Here is a 27,297-nt window from a genome sequence, read left to right on the forward strand (position 1 = left end):
AAATGCAGAGCTAATGTTTTTGCACTGCTACAAAGCCTTTTCATCCCATTTCCTTAAGATAAAGATTAAACTCCTTAGCATCTCATACAAAATTGTCCTAATATGGTCCCAGCCTAGTCTCCAACTTCACCTCTCAACACTTCTTATCACAAAACCTAATCACCTGGCCACACCTAAAAGGCTTTTTGAATGTCATTTCTTCACCTAGAACAGTGGTCGGCAAACAGCAGCTCTCGAGTCTCATGCGGCTCTTTGGCCCCTTGAGTGTGGCTCTTCCCCAAAATACCACGTGCAAGCGCGCACGTACAGTGCGATTGAAACTTCGTGGCCCATGCGCAGAAGTCGGTTTTCGGCCTGGGCGAGTCTATTTTGAAGTGGCATTAGAAGAAGTGGGGGGTGGACATATAGAGAGGATGAACGAAAGGAGATAGATGAAACAAGCATACAAGACGAGTGTGGATGGGAGAATTGGAAGGGGTTGACCTCTGCGAACGCACCTCAATCAGATTGAGGACGTTTCTAGCAAAGGCCAGCTTAGGAGTACCCTAATTAAGTTAATAACAATGTACCTACCTATATAGTTTAAGTTTAAAAAATTTGGCTCTCAAAAGAAATTTCAATCGTTGTACTGTTGATATTTGGCTCTGTTGACTAATGAGTTTGCCAACCACTGACCTAGAACATCCCTGTGTAATCTTCTAGGGCTGCCATAACAAAATACCACAGACTGGGTAGTGGTATTAGTAGAAATTCATTTTCTCGCAATTCTAGATGCTACAAGTACAAGATCAAAGTGCTGGTAGATTTGGTTTCTCCTGAGGCTTGCAGATGGCCACCTTCTCCATGTGTCCTCACATGGCTTTTCTCTGTATTTCTTTTTGTGGCCAAAGTTTCTCTTATAAGGATACCAATCAGAAAAGATTATGACCTAACTTAAAGGGTTCAGTTTAACATAATCACTTCTTTAAAGGCCCTATCTCCAGATACAGTCACATTCTGAGGTCATGGGGATTCGGGTTTCAACATTTAAGAAGAATTCTGGAGGGACAGAATCCAGCCCATAAGAGCCTCTCTCCTTTCTTTGTCCAGGCCAATTCTCATTTATTTTTCCACGACTGGACCAAGCCTTCCCACCCTAGGAAGATCTCAGTGCTCTTTCTTTATGTTCCCACAGCACCTCTGTATGATGTCCTCTGTATGCTGCTGTCCCGTCACACACTATCACAATTGTCTCTTTCCCTCTTCAGACTGTATTTCTTAAGAGCAGAGATGAAATCTCTAGCATTTAGCAGTGTTTGGCCCCTTCAAGGTATTTAATCAAGATTTGATTACTGAAAGTATTACAAAAGCATGGACCTGAAGACAGGCAAATGTGGGTTCAAGTCCTGGCTCTATCATTTAATAATCTTGTGACTTAGGGCAAGACACTAAATGCTGAACTTCCATTCTATACAAGCTAGTTGTAAAGATAAATGATCTAATTATAATTTTTTAAAAATCCAGTTGTGGTTTGGTACACAGCAGATGCTCAAAAAAATGTGAAGAGTAAAGATTCTGAGATTGCCTGAGGTTAACACCCAATTTTACCACTAGGCAGCCGAGTGGCCTTGATTATGTTCACTTATCCTCTGCTTCAGTTGCCTACCTATAAAATCACCTCTTCTGACTCACTTCACTTAGCATGACACTCTAAATATTCATTACGCTGTCACAAAAAATTTCATCTCTTTTTTTTATGGCTAAGTAGTATTCTAGTGTATGCACGTATGTACCACATCTTATTTACCTCATCATCTGTTGAAGGATACTTGGGTTGTTTCCATGTCTTGGCTACAATAATGCTGCAATGAACACAGGGTACATATATCTTTACAAATAAGTGTTTTCCATTTTTTGGGTAGATACCCAGAACAGGTATTGCTGGGTCATATGGTAGCTCTATTCTTTGAGGAACCTCCATACTGTTTTCCATAGCGGCTGTTCCAATTTACATTCCCATCAGCAGTGTATGAGGCTCCCTTTCTCCACATCCTCTCCAACACTTATTTGACTAATTGATAAGAGCCATTGTAATGGGTGTGAGATAGTATCTCATTGCGGTTTTGATTTGCATTTCACTTATAGCTAGTGTGAGTCAAATGGAAAAGAACAAGAACCAAGAACCACATGATCTTACTCACATGTGGGATATAAAACAAAAAGCAACAAACAAAACTCCTTGATACAGACAACAAAATGGTAGTTACCAGAAGGGAAGAGAAGTGGAGGGAGGACAAAGAAGGTAAAGGGAGTCAAATACGAGGTGACAGGAGATTAGATTTTGGCTGGTAAGCACACAATAGAATGTATAGATGTTGTATTATAAAGTTGTACACCTGAAATTTATGTTATTAGTCAATAAATATAATTTTAAAACTAGCTCGTTGCGCTTCTGTGAGAATAGGTTAATACAGGTAAAGATTTAGATGGGTATGTAATAGTTAGTAAGCATTATATAAATGTTTCCTATTATTACATGAACACTGCAGATCTGAACAAATGACTGGAACCCATGCATAATTTAGTTCTTTCCATTATTAAATCATTTAAAATGTATTATGTACTTTAATGCCTCAGATTTCTTACCAACTAAACAGTATAGTAACTAAAGAGCTCCAAAAATTGGTACAGATGATATAACAAAGCTCAAAATAAACATGAAATAATATATTATTATCATCTGTCTCATTTCTTATACTTGTTTTTAACATAAAGGGGTGGAGAAGTAAAAATTTTAAGAAACAAGTCTTTCTACTCTTAAAATCTATAGATATTAAGCATTGTCAGTGGAGAATAATGCTCCTTGGCTCATATTTCCAACTGTAGGTTCACTAAAACTTTGAACCAGAAAGGACCTTTAAGGTGAAAACCCAATCCTATGTCTTACATAAGTAAACTGGAGTGGATTTGGCGTGGGCTTCTAGGATCTTAATGAGTAGCTCTCTGGGGGACAGGAACTGCAAGCAGAAAGAACAACTTGTTCAAAAGCGGGGTTTGGACTTACTCTAGATGTCCAAAGTGTGTAGAAACCAGTATTGGGAAATAACACTGGAAAATGCCTTCAAGATCATTTCTGAAGGAGGTCCCAGCTACCTGACCCGTAACTCTGGAGGAGGCAAGTCTAGGTCTGAATCTCCACTTAACGTCTTTGAGCCTCAGACTTCGCGCAAAAGGGTTATCGTAGTGATCGAGCGGATGTATGCAGAGCTCCTAACCGGGCTGCCTGGCAGATGGAGAGCACCCAAATGTTTGTTCTTTCCAAGCCCTGCTAGCATAAGAATAAAAACCTATGTGCGCTTGCTGAATGTCTGAGGCTGGCTGCACAGTACTTAATTTTAAAAACAGGAAGCTGAATGAATGCCGAGATGACAAAGTGTCCAAATCCTGCCCTCTCTCACCCCCAACTGTCCTTCACAGTCTGTTCTGAAGTGTCCCGTCTCCACCCTTAACCTGCTATTTGGAGACCCCTGGGGCTCAGACATGCAATTCTACAGCGACTATGCATATATTTAAAACTCAGAGCCCGTTTCATTTTATTCCTATGGCCCATTCTAGCTTGACGGATTGCCAGTGAACGGTCACTGTTTCTGTTTGTTTGTCTGTTTATGGCTCAGAAACTGCAGGTTTAGATCAAAGGTTTGTGGGCAAGCACCGCTCCTGTGACCCAGAAATCTTTTAAGTGTCAGAGATGATCTTTATGCCAGTCCTCCAATGGACACCGGCCAGGACCCATTATGTGCGCTGGAAACTGAAGTCAACCGTCTCTGGAAAGACGTGCGGTGTCTTGGCTCACAATCAATCCCAGAAAAGTCCACCGCAACTTCACCCAGAAAGAGCTCTTCCGACGCCCGCCCCTCGGTTCACAGCACAGATGGCGAGCGAGGCTTCGGGTCCCGCAGCCGGACGCGACGCCCTCACCGCTCAGGGGCGGGGGCTGGACGGACAAGGTCCGCAGAGGAGAACGCGGCCAGTCCTCCGAGGAGGGGGAGCCCCGAGGCCGGAGCACCGCGCCCACACTGCGCACCCGCACTGGGGAAACACCCCACTCCCCCGGGGCGGGGACCCGGCGCGGCCCCTGCCCTCCGGCGCCAGCCGCCGGCTCGGGTGTCCTCGGAGGACCGGGCGGCGTGACCTCAGAGGACCGGGCAGCGCGCGGGGCTGGAGGGCGCCTCCGCGTCCCAGGGAAGTTGGCAAGGGCAAGTGCGGGTCGCGCACGGAAGGTTACTCACAGGAATGGCCCGGAGCCCTCCGTCCTCCGCCCGCGTCCCCTCAGGGTGAAGCTTCTAAGGCGGCGGCAGACTCCTAGCAGCAGCTGAGCTGCCGCCGCCGCCGCCGCAGCCGCAGCCTGGAACCTCAGGGCGTGGCAGGGACGGGCGGCGACTTCACAACATCATTACTCGGCGACTTCAGTTTTGCGGCAGCACCGGATCAATGGCAGTCCCCACGCAATTGGGGACGAGCGAACGAAACCCACTCTCCCAGCAGCCTCCACGCGCCGGCCCAAGGGCTTGCTGGGAATTGTAGTTCCCCGAGTTTGTAGTTCCGCTTTGGCCCCGCCCCCAATCTCGAAGGCCCCGCCCCCTGGCTGCCCGGCCCTGGGGCGGGAGGCGGGGCAACTCGGGTCGGGGTGGGGCGAATTCCGTCCCGACAGAGAGCCCGGGACTGGGGCAGAGTTCCTCGCGGACCGCCCCGGTCCGGGTCGCGCCGGCCTCCTACTCCCCGCGGCCCGCGCTGGGAGCGGGCCTCGCGTGCTCGCCTTGCCACAGGGCGGGCCGGGCTCCCACGCCGCCAGGCCCCGCACCGCTGGCCGCCTGAGAAAGAGTCCTGGCCGTGATCGCCTCCGGGTAATGCGGGAGGCCGGGTCCGGGAGGGGGCGGGGAGGAGGGCGGCTCGGTCCGCGCACGCCGCGCAAAGCCCGAGGCTGGACCTGCCGTCGGCCTGGAGCGCGGCCCTGCCCCGGCTCTGCCCGCGCCCCTGGCCGCGTGGTGGCCGAGGCACCTGCGTGCGGCGGAGGCGGTGCCCGTGGGGTGGGCGGCGCCAGGTGCGCGGGGTCCGAGCCCCCGCGGCGCTGTCCCCCCAGCTCTCATCCTGAGCCGCGCTCGGGGCCTGGAGAGGTTTCCGGACCGAAGACACCCCTGGCCCGGCTCTGTGCCGCCTTGGGGACCGCTACCAAGTCCCCCCCGGCCCCAAGCAGGACTAGGAGGGAACTTTTCACAAAAGCAAATGCCCAGGCGTCGTTTGTCCTCAGTTGAAGCTCGGCGTTGTGTTGGCCTTCGTGGGTTTGTTGTGTCGGGCACCCTTTTCCCTGAAAACTTGGTCAGGATTTGTGACACATCGCCTGCCTGGCAGGGAGCACACAGTAGGCGTTCAGGCGATGTCTCCTGAAAGCATGAGTCACGATACTAATTTGGAAAATTATACCGAGTTGTGCGTTGCTACAATTTTTAAGATATTATGGATATTATAGGTTTCCAAGATCACTTTGAAAATTACAGTAATTTAAAAGCTCAGCAAAGAGTTAAATAAGGGTTTGTGTTTTGTTTTTTTGTTTGCATTCCCCATAACAATGGACTGTTGGCGTTCTGGAAATAGACACAGCTCCTGATTTTCGCAGAAAGTGCCATCCTTTCAGATGAAAACCTTCGGACTACCTACCATTCTGTTACAGGACAACTTTAAATTATTTATAAAGCTTTATCCTAGTTAGCTCTTCAGATACAGGTGCAAGGAGCCACACTAATGTAGTTGTGAATACATTTAGAAAATTAGGTCTGAAATACGAAATTTTAAAAAGTATTTATGTTCATACCTAGTGAAAGAACGTGCAGAGAAAAATATGACAGCAAATCTCCTCCAACACACACACTTCCCCGCCCCTTACCAGGTGCAGCTGCTGCCGTGACCTCAAAATGTCTTGTAAAATTATCTCTTATTAGACTGGCATATCTTAAGCAAAAACCTCTGGGATTAAACCACCCCATGGGGACAACCCTTTAGTACTAACAGTTCTCACACATGGTGCCCGTTTCTTCTTAGTTTTCTGAGAAATAGGAAAGGTAATGAAGTTTAAAGTTTTGTTGTTGTTAAGAAAAAAAACCCTGATATTAAGTGGGAAAAGCAGAAAACAAAATCCTAATAACCAGAAAGTTCAGTTCACCGTGACATCCCTAGTCTTTGCCGTGGGAAAGTAAGCTGCAGGTGGTCAGAGCCCTCCCTGCCCCATCACCAGTGAGTGCCCAGTGCCCGGCGCAGTGCCCATCCCGTAGTAGCCCTTGATTGAACAACTGTGAAATGAATACTTGGCTGTTTCACATAACAGTGTAATGGCTTTCTATAGATGTGGTTTCTTCATTTGCTTGCATTCTTCCTTAAAATAGATTACTGGAAGTGAGAATTATACTGGGTCAAAAGGTATGAATATTTTCATGTTTATCAAAATATTGCCAACTCACTACCCAAATGAGCCTTACCGTTTTGTGCCGGTATATTTGAGGGTGCCTTTCAGAGCATCCTCTCAGGCTCTTATTTGCCGGGGTCCAACCCCAGCAGATCCAGGGGTCCCCAAAGATGTGGACCGAGTCGGCGAAGAAGGAATGACACGGAGACAGTGTTCAGTTGATCAGCAGCCTAGCCAGGATCTCCAGCCAGGATCTCCAGCCAAGTTCTGGTCTGGATCTCCAGAGAGGTTCTGCTTCGGATCTCCAGCGAGGTTCTGTAGCCATGTTCCCTCGCTAGGTTCTCCAGCCAGGTTCTGTCTGAGATCTCCAGCCATGTTCGGTCACCAAGTTCTAGTCAGGTTCAGTCCAGGATCTTTTGCCATGTTCTCTCCAGTGAAGTTCTTCTGTCTGTAGGTTCTGTGTAGGTTCTGTCTGTAGGTTCTCTCTTCTCAGTTCTGTCTCCTGAGTTCTGTCTCTTTCTGTCTTGTTACATCTGTATTTATACCAGTTGATTCAATCCTATCAATCTCTATTACAAAGGTTAGGGCGTTTCTTATCTCCATTCCAGGGAGTAAAGATTATGTAGCTTAAGCATGATTGTTCGTAGTTAAAGTGATTAATTACCCGCCTGGCACTTAGTTGAGGGGTTTTATTCCCTCCCTAACTTCAGGGGAAAATCCCTACCTGGGGATTCAACCTTTCTCGGAGAGGTGACCTTGGTTAAAACACAGCGCCAAGAAGGTGAGCAAACATATTAAGAACCGTATGCCATATATGCCAGGTCCCTTGAAACAGCAAGGATGGACCGGCTCCCGGCACTTATTGATACAGTGTTTGGCAGTTATGGGTACTTTCAGGTGACGTATCTCCTTTGATTTCAGTCAGCCTGGAAGGTGGGCAGGGCAGGCATTGCACTCCTCCTTTTGTAACAGCATCTTCCAGTGCCTTAACTTGATACAGTGAATGACAGAAGACAAAATAATCATGCTTTCAGGTTCTTCTTCCTCACATTCTTTCCCTTTGGTGTGTAGTGACCATCCTGAACAAGTACATATTTTCCCTTAGCAATAAAATTGGGTACCAGGCTATAATATCTATGGTTTTACAAGATCTCCTTTTCTTTCTCATTTTGCTCAGATATTTTCAGATGCCTTCATCAAACTTGAGGACTTCATTAAAATTAAATAATGAAGCACAATGTATATGAAAGTAAAGACATTGATTAGTTATAAGGAAACACCAAAGCACTAGCAAGTTTAGAAAATTACTACCCTTTCTATTAGGAAAGATCTGGAAACTTTTGGTGGTGCTTTTGTAGCTCCTTGAATCTGTAGAAGTTACTATTTTAAATCTCTGAATCTGTTGCAGAGTCTTCATAAACTATTGAGCTTAATACTCTATTACTGAAAGTGGACTAATTATTTGTATAATAATCTGCATATTTTTCATGCCTATAAATAAATTCCAAGAATAGAACTGAGAAATCAAAATAAAGTAAAAAAAATATTCAACCTACAAAGATGTTATTTTACATGAAAACTGGAAAAAAATTATCTTTTATTTTAAACGTGGCAACAAGAAAACATTAATTCTTAGTGTGTTACTAATCCTGATTCTTTCCGAATTTGCTGGTCAGGGAACCCAAATGATTGAAAAGGCAATTAATCTGATTAGGAAGCCTCAAAATTTACTTAGAGTGGAATCATTGAATTCTTGTAACACCATTTATATCAAAAGTGGGTCCAATATTGTTTTTCTAAATTGTTTCACATTTGTTAGGGCTCTTTTTAAAAGTACAGAAAATATAGGGAAGGAGAGATGCAGGTATGTTGAGGCTTTGAGAAAGGATCCAGAACCTCCACTCTGCCTTTCTGTTGTGATGTCAGGGCCCAGACAGTGTTCAGTAAACAGAAATGCTCTTTAAAGACACTTTCCAGGACTGGCTCTGGTCCTTATGTCAAAGAGTAGGTGCCTAGACATTGGGTGGGTTTATGACAACTAGTTCTTCAAGAAGCTTACATGTAAGTCTAAATTATGTTCCTTTTGTTTTCATATTAGGATTTTTCTGCATCTGAAGATAAAGTAATAATCTTCTCTGCAGTAGATGGATTTTTGTCACTTTCTGTGAAATAAAGCGATTCAATGTCTTTTCTGGTAAGTTCTTGTTAACATGGATCTGATTTTGTGCCTTCAGAGTAGTTGGATGGTGATTCAGAGCCATAACAAAGGGCATATTCTGATGAGACAGTCTTTACTCTGATGTTATTTTGACCTGAATGACTTCTGGTCTTAAGAAATAAGTTAAATTCTCATCGAGTTTTTGTTTTTTCAAAAAAGAGTTTCTCCTGTACTTTCTGATACACTCATTATTCTGTTCTTGTGACCCAGACCCACTTTTCTCATACATATGCTGTGCTTGGATATGCCTCTCTCATCCAGTTAGCTATGTCTTACCCTTTAAATATTTCAAAAATATCTCTTAAAAATTTCCATCTGACTAAAGGCAAGCAAAATAATATTTAAATAAGCCCCTTGACTTGACAAGACAAAAAGCAGTTGGGTCAATGTATATAATATGATGTATAGATACTATTAGATCCACATCTGAATATACTTTAGATATTGGTATCTGCTCTAATTAAGTAGTTTTATGACTTTCATCTTGCTTTCTACAGAATATAATACAATACTTGAATATTTGAATTATTATATTAAAGCAGTGATCTTTTAAAAAGTGATGGGTGCATTTATATGAGGATGTACAGTTTACAGAAAACTTTCATACATTGTATCTCTTCCAGTCTTCAAAGTTGTGACTGACTGGTTGGGCAGGGGGTATAGTCCTCATGTTGAGTTTGGCCCAGGATTGCGAAAAATTAGAGCCAGGGCTCAGACTCATACCTGCTCATCAACACCTTCATTTGCCAAGTGTAAGAGGCAGAACTATGAAGCGAGAAGAATGTTAGTTATATAGAAAATACAGGATGCATTACTTTTGTCTGAAGTACACCTTTTCTACTTAAAAAGGGGAGCTTTATATATCTGGAAAATACATTAAGGTGAGATACCTACTTCATTTTCCAAAGCAAATCTGAGGATCAAAATAAAGATGATTATTGTGGGTAGAGCAGAATAATCTTTAGCTAAATATTCAGAAGAAAACTGCAGGTGATAGAAGAGTTCAGTATCAATACCAACTGTAAAAGTGAATTGACACTATGATCTCCAGAGAGAGGACAAGGATCAGAGATATGCCAAGTAGAATTATAACAGAAGGCATTTGTCTTCTGCACACACAGCTGTTTCTCTGTCCTCTCGCATACTGTACCCCCACATTATGAGTCCTGGCTTCAATTCCAGATCCCTGCATGCTACCCTTTCTCTCTGCCCCTCACTCCATCACTAGACCCTCTTGTATCACATGTCACCCCTACTTATTTCGTGGGGGCTTTTTTCACTTTATTTAATTCCTTTCTTGAATTTCCAGGATTGTTTCTGCACTTCACGAACACAAGTTGAATCACTCAGACCTGAAAAACAGTCTGAAACCAGTATCCGTCAAAACTTGGTAAGAAATGATTGAGTACAATTAATACTCCTTGGCCTTCTGTAATACCACTCACTCCTGGTTCTCCGACATTCTTCTCCTTTGCCGTGTCTTTGCTACTCTCCAGTGGTCTGTCGTTGGCCTCTTCTCTTCTGTTTAAACCCGTGGTCGGCAAACTGCGGCTTGTGAGCCACATGCGGCTCTTTGGCCCCTTGAGTGTGGCTCTTCCTAAGCCTTAGGAGTACCCTAATTAAGTTAATAACAATGTACCTACCTATATAGTTTAAGTTTAAAAAATTTGGCTCTCAAAAGAAATTTCAATTGTTGTACTGTTGATATTTGGCTCTGTTGACTAAGGAGTTTGCCGACCACTGGTCTAAACCATCTCTCCTTGAGCATCTCACCTGTTTAAGCCTCTGTTGCTCAGGTTTCAGATTATCCTGGAGCTCCCTCAGCTTTTCCTTCAGGTGAGGAGGGGACTCCGGCATCAAGCAGAACTGATGGTTTTCACATTTTTACCTATCACTCTCGCCCTTTCTTGGGCCCAGGGCTGTCTGTAGAATATCTTGTATTAGGGTTTTCGAAGACATTTTTATGCAGTTTCGGTAAAACCTTAATTTTCTCTCAGACTCAGTAATACATTGTGTTTCCTGCTTTGGCTAATAAAAAACCCATCTACTAGATCATCCTGACTAGAAACTGGAAAGATCCTCACACTGCCTCTACCTCTGCTCCCACATGTAATATACACCAAGTCTTATGGTTCTGTATCTGAAATACCCTTGAGTCCATGCCCTCCTTCACCTGGTAACTAACTACTGCTACTCAAGTCTCATTATCTCTCACTGGACTATTACAGGAAGACTCAATGCCTCTAGTTTCCTAGGCATTCATATACCCTCCTCTCACCACTCAGATCAGGATTCAACACTGTTACCAATACAGGCCTCCTTGTGTCACTTTCCAACTTTAAGATTTCATTGGTTTCCAAAAGCCTATCGGATAAAGCCTAAACTTTTTCTTTTTCATGCAGGAAATTTATCGGGAAGTTCTTTCTAGACCAACACTGTGAGAGAGGGAGGAGGCAGTGTTGTTGGTACCTAAGAAGCCTGAAGAGAGGCCTTAGCCATTCCAGTGAGCATCTCTGGAGCTGGCATGGCTCTACCTAATTGTCCTAGTTGCCCAAGGGCTCTGGGCATTTGTACTCCTGTATCCACCAGTGTTGGACACAAACTGGCCCCAGGGAAGTGGCATAACAGTGGGCAGGGTGGCTTCTTTCTGAAGAGGGCAATTCCCTGTACAAGACTCAGTGGTCCTAGTGGTTGGGGAGATTAGCACCTCCATTCTGAAAGCAAACCTGGCTGTGCTCCATAGTATCCACGAGAGAGTATCGGCTAATGAGCAAAGGACAGCAGATTTTACTAAGAGTCTTAGGGTATTAATAGAGGTTTTCCACGTGGGTGAGGGAAGGCCTAAACTTGTTAGCATGGTATAAGGCAGTGGTCGGCAAACTCATTAGTCAACAGAGCCAAATATCAACAGTACAACGATTGAAATTTCTTTTGAGAGCCAAATTTTTAAACTTAAACTATATAGGTAGGTACATTGTTATTAACTTAATTAGGGTACTCCTAAGGCTTAGGAAGAGCCACACTCAAGGGGCCAAAGAGCCGCATGTGGCTCGTGAGCCGCAGTTTGCCGACCATGGGTATAAGGGATCTTAGTGGTATGGAATAACTTTAGTCTTTTTAGTTTTATTTCTTGCTACTGAGTCTTAGCATATACTCTTCTTTCTGTTTGAAATGGTCTCCTTTTTCTGCCTCTAAAATTTCTCATTCATAAAGAGTTGGCCCAAATATCACATCTTGAAGCTTTTCTTCTTGTACTTTTTATTTATTCTCCAACATATGTTAGACATTCCTATAAAATGGCATTTATTCATTATCTCACAATGATTGTTGTATACGTCTCTTCCAACTATAGCATGATCCCCTTAAAATAGGCATCCTGTCTTTTTCATCTTTATCTCCCCTGGGCAATGCCTGATGTAAATAATATTTAAAGAAACATGCTCTGGAATGAGTATTTCTCACTACAAAATGGAACCTGCCTTGCAAATGGCTTATTTCCTACAAAATAAGATAATCCCATTTAATCCTGTTTATACGTTTATCCAGATTTTGTCTTCATTTTTGTCATTTCACTTTTTGCTCACTAATACTCTAAAGTCTTCTAGTTACCTGTCCTTTTGTACAGTAGGATATAGTGTCTAATCCTTGCTTTTATTCAAATAATACCTTCAGGTTGAGGTATTCAGAGAGTAAAGTGTCTGTTGTTATCTCCTTGCTGTTGCCAGGAAACAGGCCTAGAACTCAGTAAACTTCAACACGTGCTACCTTTTTTTAGGTATGTGCTAAATAAAATTTATCGTATTAACCATTTTTAAGTGTGTACAGTTCATTGGTATCAAACACATGCATAATGTTGTGCAACCATCACCACTATTCATCTCCATAACTCTCCATCTTGTAAAATGGAAACTCTCTACCCATTGAACAGCAACTCCCTGTTCCCTCTCCCTCCCCTTCCCCTGGCACCACCATCCTACTTTCTGTCTCTGTGACCTTGACAACTCTTAGTACCTAATATATATAGTTTTGTTTTTATTTATTGATTATTTTGTTTTACCTATAATAATCAAAGCATAATGTGCTAATTAGACTGGACAACCTTCCAGACAAAGCCAGGGCTTCGAGGGAAGCCTGGGTCCTGGGTGCCAGAGGGAAGCCGGTGCTGGCAGCCAGGGGAAGGAAAGCCTTCTCTTGCACAAATTTTGTGCATCGGGCCTCTAATATATATATATAAATAAAATAACCTGTTTTGGGCTTGAGCTAGTTATATACAACAAATGTGCCTTCTAGTTTAAAGAAGACTACTTTCCTAATGGAGAAGATGGAAGCAACGAAGCAATGTGCAGGTTGGTCAGTCTGACCGCAGTCCCTCATATGACCACCTATGCCATTTTTTTCAGGCCGTGAACTGTAAGCCTCAGTTCATTCTGTGTTCTAGCCTCCCTGACAGGCTTCAGGTTGGGACTTAAATTTTTTTTTTAATTGTTATATGCTCATCTTTCTGTCTCTTACATGTGTTCTTTAGATCTCAGTTTATTTGAAGACTGCCTGTCCTAAAAAAATTAACTTGATTTATTTATATTTCTCTTTTTTTCATTGGGATTGTTTCCAGTTGTATAATGGAATTTCTTTTTACAATCTTTCATCCCTCTTTTAACAATATTTACTTTCATTCTTCTTTAGCCAGGAGCTTATATTTTTCTGCTCTCTTAAAACTTTAGGGAACATGTAGAGTTAAGGATATGAAAAGTAATTAGCACAATTCCTAGCACATAGTAATATGATTTCTAACCCCCTTCTTCCTTCTCCTTACCTCGGAGGCAGTAATAAGATTCTGGCGCCTGCTGGTGCCTGGAAGGCGCCTGAGAGTCTTTGGAGTGCTGGTGTCCTCTGGAGAGCCTCCTGGCTATCGTATGACACCAAGTTGTTGGCCTCCCCTTCCTCCTGCGTGCATGTTTCACTGCCACTGGGACGGTGCAGACCAGACTCCAACTCTAGAGCACCCTGTGAGACACCCATAGGGTTCCTGTTCATTAACTTGGGGGGGTCTGTACTGTGGTCTCCCATTTCTTGACATTTATTTATCTCCCTTCTTATTCCTTTCATCTTGTGAAGAACATCTTCAGCAATTTTAATAGACTAGAGTGTGGAAATTGTTTCTTGATGTTAGCACCTCCACTAGCTGAGCATGTATCTGGATGGGTCATGGATAAAACTTGGGATCCCTTGAAGCAGTAGCACAAGCAGAGAATCCTTCCTCACAGGCCCCTGCATCTCTTCCTTCGACATATTTATTTATTACTACCTTGAAGAATGAACTGTTCTTAGCAACTCCTAAAAAGGCTTATTTGAAATTGTGCTGGAAAGTATTCTTTGCTACCTATAAATCTGTTTTTCCTGCCCTCTCACCTTTATCAGTGGATCGCTTTCTAACTAGCATCAATTATTAGCAATTGTAAATTCTTTTTAGATCTTGAACCGGTGTCCTAAGTCCCCTTTCAGTGTGCCTTTCCTCATGAGCACTGTGTGTTTAAAATACAATGTCTGCGTTTTATGTTGGGTTGGAGGACCAAGAGTCTAAACGTATTTTGTTTTCATCTTTCTAAAACCACGCAGGTTGATAAGCCAACCCTTCCCCGGTTGTCTCCATCTGCTAGACTCAGTGAAGCGGTCTGTTCCACCAGCGCTTCCCACTATGAACTCCAAGTGGAAATAGGTAATCATGGACTTCACATACTTGATCCTTCATTATTAGGAATTAAGCTGATGGCAAAAAAGATCTTTTTCGTTATAGTCCTTTAACCAAATTATTTTAACTTAAAACCTAAAATCCCATCTGTTGTGGTAACCTATCTCAGTTAAGTTTGGAACAGGATGGGTCATTATCTATAGCCTTATACACGTGAAACATTGGCTCTGAATATTCAGAAACATTAAGCACTGCAGGTGCTGTTAGATGCTGGGATAGAAAGCCATGTAATCCACCTGAGGAGTTCGTTCTCTGGGAAGATGAACACATGGATGGCTTTGTTTTACCCCCTGGAGGGAACTGTAGTCGAGGTGTGCAAGGTGCTGTGGGAACAGAGAAGATGGAGCATCCAACCATCCATCTGGGAGTCAACAAAGAGCAAAAAGAGCTGGATCCTGAGAATGAGGAAAAGGTTGCCAGATGTGCCAGTCAGAGTGCCTGTTACAAACAACAGAAAACAATCCTAACAAGCAGAAGAGAAAATTTTTAAACAATGTTCTAACACAGAATTACTGACTGGAGAAATAATTAGGCTTGGAAGAGCCAAGAGAAGCTCAGCCTAGAACCATAGCCAGGGCATGGCATGGAGCAGCCTCGGTCGGGGACTACCTCGTAGGATACCTCCACCACCAGACAGTGGGTCCCACGGCAGCGAGTTCTGACTGCCGCTTCTTTGTCTCTCACTCCATCCTCCAGTTGGCCAAGCTTAGGTCACTGACACTCCCGTCCAGGGTCAAGGAGACAAGGAGAATAAGGATCTGCCCTTTTCTAAGATAGCTCTGGTGGAAATGCCCTTAGGAAGGAGGTTCACATGGTGTCAATTAAAAAAAGATAAAAAATATTTACTTCAATAGATGCGTGAGGAAGGATGGTTAGAAAGGGACTGCCACATAGTTGCCTAGAAGTGGGAGAAAGGGGAGTGTAGGCAGGAGATAAATCTGGGAGGTTGGGAACACATTGTGTATTTACAGGTTCAGACTCTGTGTCCACCCCCACAACTGACCCACTTTATTACTCAAAGGATTTAAGGCCGAAATTTGGAATTTATCCTCTCTGTGTGCCGGGAGCCAGTCCATCCTTGCTGTTTCAAAGGACCTGGCATATATGGCATACTGTTCTTAAAATGTTTGCTCACCTTCTTGGCACTATTTGTTTTAACCAAGGTCTCCTCTCTGAGAAAGGTTGTTTCCCCAGGTAGGGATTTTCCCCTGAAGTTAGGGAGGAAATAAAACCCCTCAACTAAGTGCCAGGCAGGTAATTAATCACTTTAACTACGAACAATCATGCTTAAGCTACATAATCTTTACTCCCTGGAATGGAGATAAGAAACGCCCTAACCTTTGTAATAGAGATTGATAGGATTGAATCAACTGGTATAAATACAGATGTAACAAGACAGCAAGAGACAGAACTTAGAAGAGAGAACCTACAGACAGAACCTACAGACAGAAGAACTTCGCTGGAGAGAACATGGCAAAAGATCCTGGACTGAACCTGACTACAGAAATTGGCAAGAAAACCTGACTAGAACCTGGTGACTGAACCTGGCTGGAGAACCTGGACAGAACCTGGCTGGAGATCCTAACCAGAACTTCGCTGGAGATCCGAAGCAGAACCTCTCTGGAGATCCAGACCAGAACTTGGCTGGAGATCCGGGCTAGAGATCCTGGCTAGGCTGCTGATCAACTGAACGCTGTCTCCGTGTCCTTCCTTCTTCGCCGACTCCGTCCACACCTTTGGGGACCCCTGGACCTGCTGGGGTTGGACCCCGGCATCTGTGCTAGAAAGACATTTTGGAATCGTGAGGATGCTAATATTAGCATCTAAAAGGCATTATACTGAACATTTGATACGGGTTTTTCATTCTACCACTCCCATTTTGCAGGTAAGAATTCTGAGGCTCTGAGATTTGTTTAACAGTCAAACAGCTAGTGATTTGAAAGCAAACCTTCTGACTGCAGGGTCTCAGCTTTCAGCTGCTGCACTGTAGTTCCTTTCTATTGATAAAATGCTAGATTTAGAAAGACAACTGCAATTCCATGCAGAAGTCTGGAAGATGTAGATTAGTGGTGAGGAAGTATCCTCACCACCTGAGTCTTTTTAAAAACTGCAATGCTATATCCCATCACAGACCTACTGAATCAAACTTGCTGGCGACTGAAAGGTAGGCATAGGCTTCTGAAGTAGTCCCCTCGGTGATTTTGCCACGTGCCCTGGTTGGGAATAGAGGGCACAGTGAGGAAGCCCCTCCCTCTGTCCCGGAAAGAGGACAGGCCTTGAACCAAGGCAGTGATGCACGCATGGCAGAGGAAGGGATGAATTTGAGATTAATAATGTCTTTTTAAAGATAAAAGTAACAGAATTTGGGGATTGTGGAAAGAGGGGGGAACTAATGTTTATTAAGTGCCTATTAATAGGTGCCACTAGTTATTTTAAAATTTAAACACTGACACCAAATGCTGGCGAGCATATCAAGCAACTGTGGCTTTGGGGAACACAAACCGGTTCAGCCGCTTTCAGAAAGAAGTTGGCACCTTCTCATAAGGTTAAACACCCATGCCCCGGCACTTCCAGTCACAGGTATTTGCCCAACAGAAATGAAAACATGTCTACTTAACGAATGTTCTGACAGCTTGATTTATAGTCTCCAATCACTGAAAACAACCCACATGATCTTTCAGCTTGTAAATGGATAAATACATTGTGGTATTTTCATAGGATGAATTATTACTCAGTAATAAAAAGAAATTAACTACTGAAGCCTACAAAGTGAGCTAAGCAAACGAAGCCAGGCACGAAACGCTCCATTCCTTATGACGCCATTTCATGACAAAATCACGTTAGTGGTTGGAAGGGACTGGAAGTGGCTGTAGGGATTACTGAGCAGCATTCCATTGAGTCACAATTTATCAAGTCACAATTTTAGCCGTTATAATAGGTATGTTATGCCATATTGTTGTGGTTTTAATTTGCATTTCTCTATCTTGAACATCTTTTTATGTGCTTATTGGCCATTCCTATAGCTGCTTTCATGTATTCCCTATTTAATTTTCTGCCTATTTTTAATGAGTTTTTGTTTGATTATTAAGAGTTGTAAGAGTTATTTATATACTCTGGATGTAAAAGTATTGTTAATACTGTCAATCAGTGGCTTGCCTTTTCATTTTCCTGAAGAGTTGAAGTTTTTAATTTTGATGAAGTTCAAATTACCATTTTTTTCCTTCTTTGGTCGCTAACACAGTTTTATGTCTGATTGTAAGGAAGAGGCTTTGACAACCTGACTTCTGTCCATCTTGCACGGCATACTCCCACAGGAACCCTGGTGACGATCAAAATCACAAATCTGGAAAACTGCACTGAAGAACGCCTGAAAGCTTTACAGGTGACACCACCAGAAAATAATGCACTTAAAGTGCTGTCTATCCGAGGAGTTACATCTGTGAGACCCCCCCCCCCCAACCCCCCAATTAACAGGTCTTTTCTGTTAGAGAAAAGTAGATTTCTTTCTTTTGTAAACATGCCATTACAGAATTAGAATACTTGGAAGGCAGGTCCATGAAAGAAAAAAGATATTCAAACTTAGGTAACTACTATGCATTCCTTCACATGAATATCATATTTGAAATGCTGGTCTGGAGATTTACAAACCCCTAGTTAGTCCAATCACAAATAGTCATACAGGGAAATGGAAGAGACAGTATCCTTCCCATCCAGTTAGGCAAAATTAACTTCTAAATTGATAAATTTTAATAGAATTGCCTTTCAGTAATATTATAATACCATTTTCGTTGTCACTAATCACTTTCTGTATAAAGAAGGAAAGGATTTGATTTTGATATTGTCTTCATTTTCAAAATGTTTACATGTGCACATGTATCTTACACAAAGATTGGAAGAAATTATACCAAAAATTTTTAAAAATACATTTTATTGATTTTTATACAGAGAGGAAGGGAGATGTTATAGAAACATCGATGAGAGAAACATCAATCAGCTGTCTCCTGCACACCCCCCTACTGGGGATGTGCCGACAGCCAAGGTACATGCCCTTGACTGGAATCAAACCTGGGACCCTTCAGTCCGCAGGCCGATGCTCTACCTACCAATGCCAAAACGGTTAGGGCTATACCAAAATTTTATTAGTGGTTTTTCTCTGTGATGTAATGTTAGCAGTTACTTTTATCTTCATATATTTGTGTGTGTTTTTAATTCTCACCTGAGAATGTGTTTTTATTGATTTTTAGAGAGAGAAGAGGGAGAGAGAAACCTCGATCAGTTGCCTCCGATACCCACCCCCACTGGGATTGAACCTGCAACCTTTTGGTGTACAGGACAATGCTCTAGCCAACTTAGTCACCCAGCCAGGGCTTTTTATGTATTTTTTAAAATGTTTCTATACTAAGAACACAGTGTCCTATATAATAAAAGCCTAGGTGGCATCACGCCCTTGTGCAATGTCATCACAAGATGGTCACCACAAGATGGCCAGTAGGGGAGGGCAGTTGTGGGCAATTGGGCCAGCAGGGGAGGGCAGTTGGGGGCGACCAGGCCTTCAGGGGAGGGCAGTTGGGGGAGACCAGGCCTTTAGGGGAGGGCAGTTGGGGGAGACCAGGCCTTCAGGGGAGGGCAGTTGGGGGCGACCAGGCTGGCAGGGGAGGGCAGTTGGGGGCGACCAGGCTGGCAGGGGAGGGCAGTTGGGGGAGACCAGGCCTTCAGGGAAGGGCAGTTGGGGGAGACCAGGCCTTCAGGGGAGGGCAGTTGGGGGAGACCAGGCCTTCAGGGGAGGGCAGTTGGGGGCGACCAGGCTGGCAGGGGAGGGCAGTTGGGGGAGACCAGGCCTTCAGGGGAGGGCAGTTGGGGGGGACCAGGCCTTCAGGGGAGGGCAGTTGGGGGGGACCAGGCCTTCAGGGGAGGGCAGTTGGGGGAAACCCAGGCCTGCAGGGGAGGGCAGTTGGGGTCAATCAGGCAGGCAGGCAGGTGAGTGGTTAGGAGCCAGCAGTCCCGGATTGTGAGAGGGATATCCGACTGCCTGTGTAGGCCCGATCCCTGTGGACATCCCCCAAGGGATCCCAGATTGGAGAGGATGCAGGTCGGGCTGAGGGACCCCCCGACACACACCCCGTGCTCGAAACCCCATGCACAGATTTCTTGCATCAGGCCTCTAGTTGTTAATAAGAGTTCATACTAAGTTCATATCCCTCTCACTTCTTTTATTATGTGCTCTTGGACAAGTTTTCTAACTCATTTCTAAGTGTCCTCTTCTGTAAAATCATATCACAACGTGTAGTGGATACAAGATTTAAAGACATACAACACTGAGAACAGTGGTTAGTACTAATAAGTTCTACTGAGAATTAGCTGACACGACTGCTGTTATCTTCATCATAAGGGAAAAAAGGTTGTTTTTACATGTCTTTTCTCTTGTGTTTATCCTAGAAAGCTGTGATTCTATCTCACTTTTTCCAGCACCCCAATATTACAACTTACTGGACTGTTTTCACTGTTGGTAGCTGGCTTTGGGTTATTTCTCCGTTTATGGCCTATGGTAAGAAAACTCTTTCTTGATAAAATAACTCATAGCTTAGCCTGAGTTATAATTATAATGATGGATGAATGGGATCTTAGATTTATGATTAACTACTTTTAATTTATAATTCTGATGGCCAATTCCAAATTTCATTTTATATTTTTATTTCTGGCTTATGTTGAATTTTAGTCTTCAGAAAAAAGAGTAGGTCTGATGATGAGTGAGCCACCACTGCTTCTCCAAGAAGCCCGTGCCTTTGAGCTCGCTGCCTCCCCCCTTTGGTTTCCGTCCTCCCTCAGTGGAGAGATGCGTTATTCAGGCAGAAGTAGTGTTTCTGCTGTGTACATCATCCCCATCCGTCTCTCCGCTGAGTAAACTTAGTTCACGTCCTGTAAACATCTGTGTGTGCCTGCTCCTTCACTGGATCGGAGCACCCTAAGGGCAGGATTATGTGTGTATTTATCATTTACCTGGGGCTCATACAGTACCTAGCACAAAACAGTGTTCAGTAGGTGTGTTGAATAAACAAATGGATTCTAGAACTTTGATTTTTAGGATAGCTTTTGTGAATTGTCTCTGGATTTAAAAATACATATACACAGTATGTTTTGTTTTTTCAGTAATGCTAAAAATTGTTAATTCTCTTTTCTGGTCCTCAGTGCCATTAAAAAAGTCTCTTTAAATATTCTGGAAGGAAAATTACCTTTGCATAGGAAAATGGTTAATTCTGAAATGTAACAAGGGGGTGTGTGTGTGTGTGTGTGTGTGTGTGTGTGTGTGTGTGTGTGTGGTGTTTATAGCTGAAAAGAACATTTAAAGCATAGATAGGCCCTGGTCAGGTAGCTCAGTTGGTTTGAGCGTCATCCCTTTATGCCAAGGTTGTGGGTTCTATCCCCAGTCAGGGCACATACAAGAAGCAACCAAAGAATGCATGAATAAGTGGAGCAACAAATCGATGTCTCTCTCTCTCCCTCCCTCCCCCCCTTCCTCTCAAATAAATAAAAAATCACTTAAAAAAAAAAAAGATAGCCAGAAGAAAATCACTTTTAATGTTCATTTAAAGCCGAAACCGGTTTGGCTCAGTGGATGGAGCGTCGGCCTGTGGACTGAAAGGTCCCGGGTTCGATTCCGGTCGGGGGCATGTGCCTGGGTTGTGGGCACGTCCCCAGTGGGGGATGTGCAGGAGGCAGCTGATTGATGTTTCTCTCTCATTGATGTTTCTAACTCTCTGTCTCTCTCCCTTCCTCTCTGTAAAAAATCAATAAAGTATATTTAAAAAAAAAATGTTCATTTAAAGATTTCAGCGGTTTTTTTCAGGTTCAGCAAGTCAGCTCTTGAGGACTTACTTTCCTGAAGGAATGAGTGAAACTTTAATAAGAAACATTCTCTTTGGAGCAGTGAGAGGGTTGAACTATCTGCACCAAAATGGCTGTATTCACAGGTATTTACTTATTTGTATTTTTCAAAATGAAAGAATTTTAGTGGAAGGAATCTTTTAGGGAGCTTTTAGGAAGGCGGGAGTAGTTGAGTATCAGAAAGGAGGGGTAGGGAACTGAGGGAGGCAGGGGCCGAGGGGTACTGTTGAAGCTTACATTTTGTGCTCATTCACCACAGTGTTCGGACCCCTCCCTGTGCCGAGTGCTGTGCTCAGTGTCTGTTGGAGCCTGCGCTCACGGAGCTCACCTCTCAATCTAATGTGGGGTGGGAGCTGTAGGGAGTGGGGTCCTAGTTAGCTCTTTTTCCTTAAGCTAATAGCGCCTTTATCTGTTTTTCATCTGTAAGTCATAGTTATATCATGTACACATTGAAACAACCCTTCTTTGTTTTCTTAAATATTTTGTAGTATCTTGAGATTATCATACTAAATATCTATTCTCTAGTTACCGAACTGTAGATGCAGAATTGGCTGAATTTTAAGAACAGTGCTGTTTTAAGATACACTGGGACTTTGTTTTCCTTTTTAATTAATTTACTTTTAAATAAGCTTGTTGGGGTTTTTTTATTGTCTGTTTCAAACTCCTTAAAGCTTTTTTTCTTACTATTTGTTGTTTTTTAGCAGCATTCTGGTTAACTGAGGCTTTCTCGCAGAGTGTATTGTAATTAATTTTACCAGATTATTGGTCATCCTACTGTAGTTAGTCTATTAGAAACTCTCTTAGTTTTCAAATCCAGTGTTTTGGATGAAAAACAGGCTCTTTTATAATTTGACAAAGGAAATTTTTATATATGACATATCTTTGTAAATAGTGTTAATACTATAAAAGGCTTTTTTTGGATAATACTGCATTTAACTTTAAATTATAACCTTATGCTTTAAGTATTAGTTCATTGATTTTTTTTTAGACTTCTCCTTGGGTGTTTTGCAATAGCATCCTACAAGAGTGAAATTAATCGTTTGATTCCTTTCCAAGTTTGCATAAAATATTATCACTTCCAAACATGTATGTAGTTGTCAGTTACATATTTTCTTGTCCTAAAGCTATTTGAATAGCTGAAAGGATTCCTTAATTCTTTGAGCATTTCCCATATATTCATAGCAGTGTACTGCTACTTTATAAAGATCATTTAATTTCCAAGAGCATACATGAATTTGTTCTGACCAGATTTTTATTCTTGATTCATTGGCCAATTTCCCAGTATTTAGGATTGTTTCTTTTTGTTCTAGGAGTTTTAAAGCCAGCCATATCCTCATTTCTGGTGATGGCCTAGTGACCCTCTCTGGCCTGTCCCACCTGCATAGTTTGGTTAAGCACGGACAGAGGCATAGGGCTGTGTTTGATTTCCCACAGTTCAGCACATCAGTGCAGCCGTGGCTGAGTCCAGAACTACTGAGACAGGTCAGGTGTGGCCGTTGCATTGGGTTGTCTGTGCGTCTCGAGTGTCTTCTAAGCTTGACTAAAGGACAGTTGTGACCTTATATTTGGATGGTGAATGCACTACTGCAAGACTTTTTTCCCTCTTTCTTGTCAAAATTATTATGTTAGGAATTTAAAAATGTGCACCATATATTAAGTATAGCTTGATTTCTCACTTAATAAGTTTTTTCCATTATTGTTCACCATCCTTTATCAAAAAAGCACATGTATATAACTTTTAAGTTACTTACACTAAAGGACTTCACATTTGTTGTTCTACAGGATTTACATGGATACAACGTGAAGTCAGATATCTACAGTGTTGGCATTACAGCGTGTGAATTGGCCAGTGGACAGGTACCTTTCCAGGACATGCATAGGACTCAGGTAAATGCTACTAAAATCCCAGAACTACTGTCCTTCCATATGATCCCTTATGTTCTAGGTAATATCTGTTAAACATCCCTGCTGTAGACTCTTAGGATCTTTATTGTTGTTGTTTTAATATTTTGCCTGGTAAGGGTTGAAAGAAATTTTTCTGTCTTTTAGATGCTGTTACAGAAATTGAAAGGTCCTCCTTATAGCCCATTGGATATCAGCATTTTCCCTCAGTCAGAATCCAGAATGAAGAATTCCCGGTCAGGTGTAGACTCTGGGATTGGAGAAAGTGTACTTGTCTCCAGTGGAACTCGCACAGTAAACAGTGACAGATTGCAGACACCATCCGCAAAAACCTTCTCCCCTGCCTTCTTTAGCTTGGTACAGCTCTGTTTGCAGCAAGATCCAGAGAAAAGGTAATATTGTTCACCTCTAAGTAACATAAAACGTAGGTTTTACACTTTTAGAAGCTTTGTGATAGTCCCTTCCTGCCAAATTCAAATCCTTAACCAGTCTTTTGGTCAAAAAATCATAGTCTAATCTAGGCAGCATCAATGCTAAAAACAAGACGAAGCAGTGAGCAAGAGGGAGGAATACAGGACTCAAAATCAGAAAACTTGGCTCCAGTTTTAGCTATTTCACTTCCTAACCAAGTCACCTTGTAAAAATCAGTTAATCTTCTGGACATTAATTACTGCATTTATCTGAAGACATTTTAGAAATTTCCAAGCAGTACAAAAATGTTAGTTGCTATTATAATATCAATTATTATCATATATAACTATATCTTATCATTAATGTTTTGGAAATTAGGTGTGGGTCTTATCTTTTTTTAGCCCCTTAATGCCTAGCATAAGCTCCTTATAATTAGTAAGTGCCCAGTAAATGTTGAGTTATGGACTAATTAAAGGATATCTCTAGACTTCTTCTCATTGGTCAGGGAAGCTAAGAATTAGGCTTCTGACATATATTATTTTTCCTTTTAATTTTTTAGTATTGGGTTTTATAGCTTTGAACCTAATTTCTACTATATTTTTACATCTAAAAATCAATATTCTAATATGAGGTTCTATTTTTTTTATAACTTTTAAAAATGTTTCAGGCCATCAGCAAGCAGTTTATTGTCCCATGTTTTCTTCAAACAGGTAAGCTGATCTTTTTTCTGTTGTCTAGATGTTTTTAAATACTATTAAAAAGTCACTTCATGTATTGGCTTAATGGGACAGTTTGGTTGTTAAGGTTTTTAATAACAGCTTTCTTACAAAATAAAGTTAAAATCAAGAAAACTTTTGGGTAATTCAGTTAGACTTTCTAAAATACATCCATTCTGCAAAACAAGTAAAAACAAATGGAATATCATCATATGTGACTATATCTTCAGTTGGTATTTTGATTAATTTAGAGACATTTTATTTTTCTATATTGTCTAAAAATAATTTAAGGGCAAAACAATTCTGATAAAAATCATTCTATTTGGCTGTCACTTCTTCCTATTTTCAGATGAGCAGAATCAAAGGTATTTTTAGTGACTTGGTTAAAAACAATCTTAAATACTTTCAATGATTTCTTTAAAAGTTACTTTTTACTAACAGAACTAATGTATTAAGTTTATGTACCAACAGCCTTATTTTGAGTTTCTTTGACAGATGAAAGAAGAGAGCCAGGACACAATCCTTTCGCTGTTGCCTCCAGCTTATCAAAAGCCATCAGTAGCACTGCCTCCAGCACCACCTTGGACTGAGCCAGACTGTGACTTTCCTGATGAAAAGGATGCAAACTGGGAATTCTAGGGCTGCCAAATCCTTTACATCCTACATACTTGACACTTTCTCCCTGCTGCTTTTCTTCTGTATTTCTAGGTACAAATACTAGAATTATACTTGAAAATACAGTTGGTGCACTGGAGAATCTACCACTTAAAACCACTCTATTCAAAGGAGCATGAGTTCGTAGCCCCTTTGGTTAGCTCAGTGCTACTACACCTCCAGGGAAACTTCAGAAGGATTCACCTAGCTACACTTAGTGTCATCTATTCTCAAGTTTTGTTTCTTCCAAAGCTGTGACTAATTCTTCTTGATCTCACTATCATTTTTGAGCCATTTAATTCTTTCAGCATTTCCTGCCCTCAGGGAATGTGCCCTCAAAGGACAGTGCTTCCAAATACATTTTTTACTTCCAGATTTTCAAGCCTTTTTGATCAGCTATTGTTAGACCAACAGGCTAGTTGATTTTGGCATCAAACCCTTGTTTGGTAACAGGGAAACAGGTATGCTTCCCCATTTTCTTGTGTTAATACTTATGGCAATATCAAACTGAGCCTCACTCACATTAAATGATTCACTTGAAATATATAGAGAAGTTGTGATTTCCTTTTTTTTTTTTTTTAAGGGGCTAAAGTAACACTTTTCTACTCATGTAAATTATAGATCCTAAATTCATGCATCCCGTGGGAGCTCAATAAAGATTTATTGAATTGAGTTTATGCTTTTATTTATCTTTTTGCCTGGTTTGACAAGGCTAAAACACAGATTCTAATTTGTTTTGCCAAGGAAAGCCGTTTGCAAACAAATAGGTTTACTTACATAACCTGTGAATTGGGGACAACCTGGTCTTTGATCAATGGAGAGAGAAGACATTCTGTTCCTTTATATGATTATTCTTGCTCCTGTAGGTGATACAACATATAATGACAGAGAGACCTTAATTCATGGTATTACCACATTAGCAAGAGAGAGATGCTGTCTCAGAGTATGCAGTTTGAATTGGGGATTTTCTTAATCTGTACACTTATCTAACATTCCATTTAAAATTATTTTTAAATGATTGTCTTAAGATTAAAAGATTAAAAGCAATGAGACAGTATATAAATTAATAGACAACTTGAAACACAAACCTTTCCATGTTGATTGCCAGCCCTTGTCAAGAATGTTTAGGTCACTCCAAGTCAGCCACAAAGACCTGCAAGGTGGAGGGGGGAGAGGTGAGCACCAGTTGAGGCCCTGAGATCACATGTAGTAGCGGGGGCTGTAGTGGTCCACCAACCTCCGAAACCTCCCTTCACAAGAGAGACCCACAGGAATCAGAGGAGCAGTGGAATGTGTGCAAAAGGTGGACTGGGGAGAGCGTGAGGCAGTGCCTCTCGGATCTCCCGTGTGTTCTGCTTCTCCAGAGAAAGGAACCAATAGGAGACTTACTCTAAGGAATTGCCTCACACGATGATGGAGGCTAACAAGCCCCCAGATCTGCAGGGTGAAAGGACAAGCTGAAGACCTAAAGTGCCAATGGCGATCCAGTCCCAAGGCCGGCAGGCTGACCTGGCAGAGCTGGTGCCACAGGCCTTAACCTGGAGAGGCCCACCCACATGGAGGAGGGCAGTCTGCTTCCGTTAGTCTACAGATTTAGACATTAATTTCATTCAAAGTGCCTCACAGAAACATGCTCTGGAGGCTGTGGGGGAGAATCTGCTGCCTTTTCTGGCTTCTGCAGGCTGCCTGCCCCCCTGGCCTCAGGGGCCAGCACTTGTTTCAGTGTTTACATCTCCTTTTCTGACATTCTGCCTCTCACTCATAAGGACTCAATAGACTTACTTGCGGTCTTCCCAGGTAATGTAATCCAGGATAATCTCATCCCAAGATCCTTAATTTAGTCACAGCTGCACAGTCCCTTCTGCCAGGTAAGGGACCATAGTCACAGGTCCCTGGGATTAGGGTTGATGGATCATCATTCTGCCTAACACACGTCCAGTCATGTCGGCTTTCTGAAGGACCCAGGCTAAAATGCCCCACGAGCTTCTAGGTACTTTCCCCAAACAATGCTTATGTAACTAGTGTTACTCCTCTGTGTGTGTGTGTCTCTAATAGACTGTGGACTCCTTGAGAATATTGTCTTATTCGCTAGTACATCCTGATGTTTAGCAAAGTGTTTGGCATATTATGGACATTTAATAAATATTTAAGGAATTCAACCTTGACTAAAGGTTACAAGTTGTTGTTTTTTTAAAGACTTGAATATTTGAGAGATTTCCCTGGTAGGAAATTTTAAACTGTGTCACAGTATTGCCACTAAGAGTTAATGAGACAAAGGGATCTGAGATTTCCATCTAGAAAATATTTCTTCCTTTACTGCAAACCGGAT

The 27,297-nt window shown here is 42.3% G+C and overlaps 2 protein-coding genes across 9 annotated transcripts in view; one reads left to right on the forward strand and one right to left on the reverse strand.

The window, feature by feature from the left end:
* The window catches only part of TRAK2 (trafficking kinesin protein 2), a 62,181-nt gene extending 57,650 nt beyond the window's left edge, over nt 1–4,531 (reverse strand). For both annotated transcript variants that reach the window (XM_059702775.1, XM_059702776.1), the window contains exon 1: nt 4,269–4,531. The gene's annotated coding sequence lies outside the window, so the exon portion shown is untranslated. The remainder of the gene's footprint in view (nt 1–4,268) is intronic.
* Nucleotides 4,532–4,645: 114 nt separating this feature from the next.
* Nucleotides 4,646–25,640, forward strand: STRADB (STE20 related adaptor beta). Of its 7 annotated transcripts, none has more exons than XM_059702790.1 (12): nt 4,647–4,883; nt 8,535–8,630; nt 9,964–10,044; nt 14,271–14,370; nt 17,664–17,842; nt 19,840–19,948; nt 21,248–21,371; nt 22,596–22,767; nt 23,068–23,172; nt 23,335–23,579; nt 24,266–24,308; nt 24,786–24,912. In XM_059702790.1, the coding sequence occupies exons 2-12, from the start codon at nt 8,619–8,621 to the stop codon at nt 24,804–24,806; spliced, it is 1,191 nt and encodes a 396-aa protein (XP_059558773.1). In that variant the 5' UTR covers nt 4,647–4,883; nt 8,535–8,618; the 3' UTR covers nt 24,807–24,912. The 7 variants fall into 7 exon arrangements, with proteins under 7 accessions (XP_059558775.1, XP_059558773.1, XP_059558771.1 ...); XM_059702786.1 differs by having other exon boundaries at nt 4,649–4,883; nt 24,810–25,640; XM_059702791.1 differs by having other exon boundaries at nt 4,649–4,883; nt 17,664–17,785.
* The last annotated feature ends 1,657 nt before the right edge of the window (nt 25,641–27,297 follow it).

This window comes from Myotis daubentonii, chromosome 7 (assembly GCF_963259705.1).
Source record: "Myotis daubentonii chromosome 7, mMyoDau2.1, whole genome shotgun sequence".
Taxonomy (NCBI): domain Eukaryota; kingdom Metazoa; phylum Chordata; class Mammalia; order Chiroptera; family Vespertilionidae; genus Myotis; species Myotis daubentonii.

Bases quoted from the DNA above. Each gene is read 5' to 3' on its own strand.
- STRADB (XM_059702786.1), top strand. The intron at 23,173-23,334 runs GTAAATGCTACT...TCTGTCTTTTAG, and splicing joins AGGACATGCATAGGACTCAG to ATGCTGTTACAGAAATTGAA. The intron at 24,309-24,809 runs GTAAGCTGATCT...TTTCTTTGACAG, and splicing joins CCCATGTTTTCTTCAAACAG to ATGAAAGAAGAGAGCCAGGA.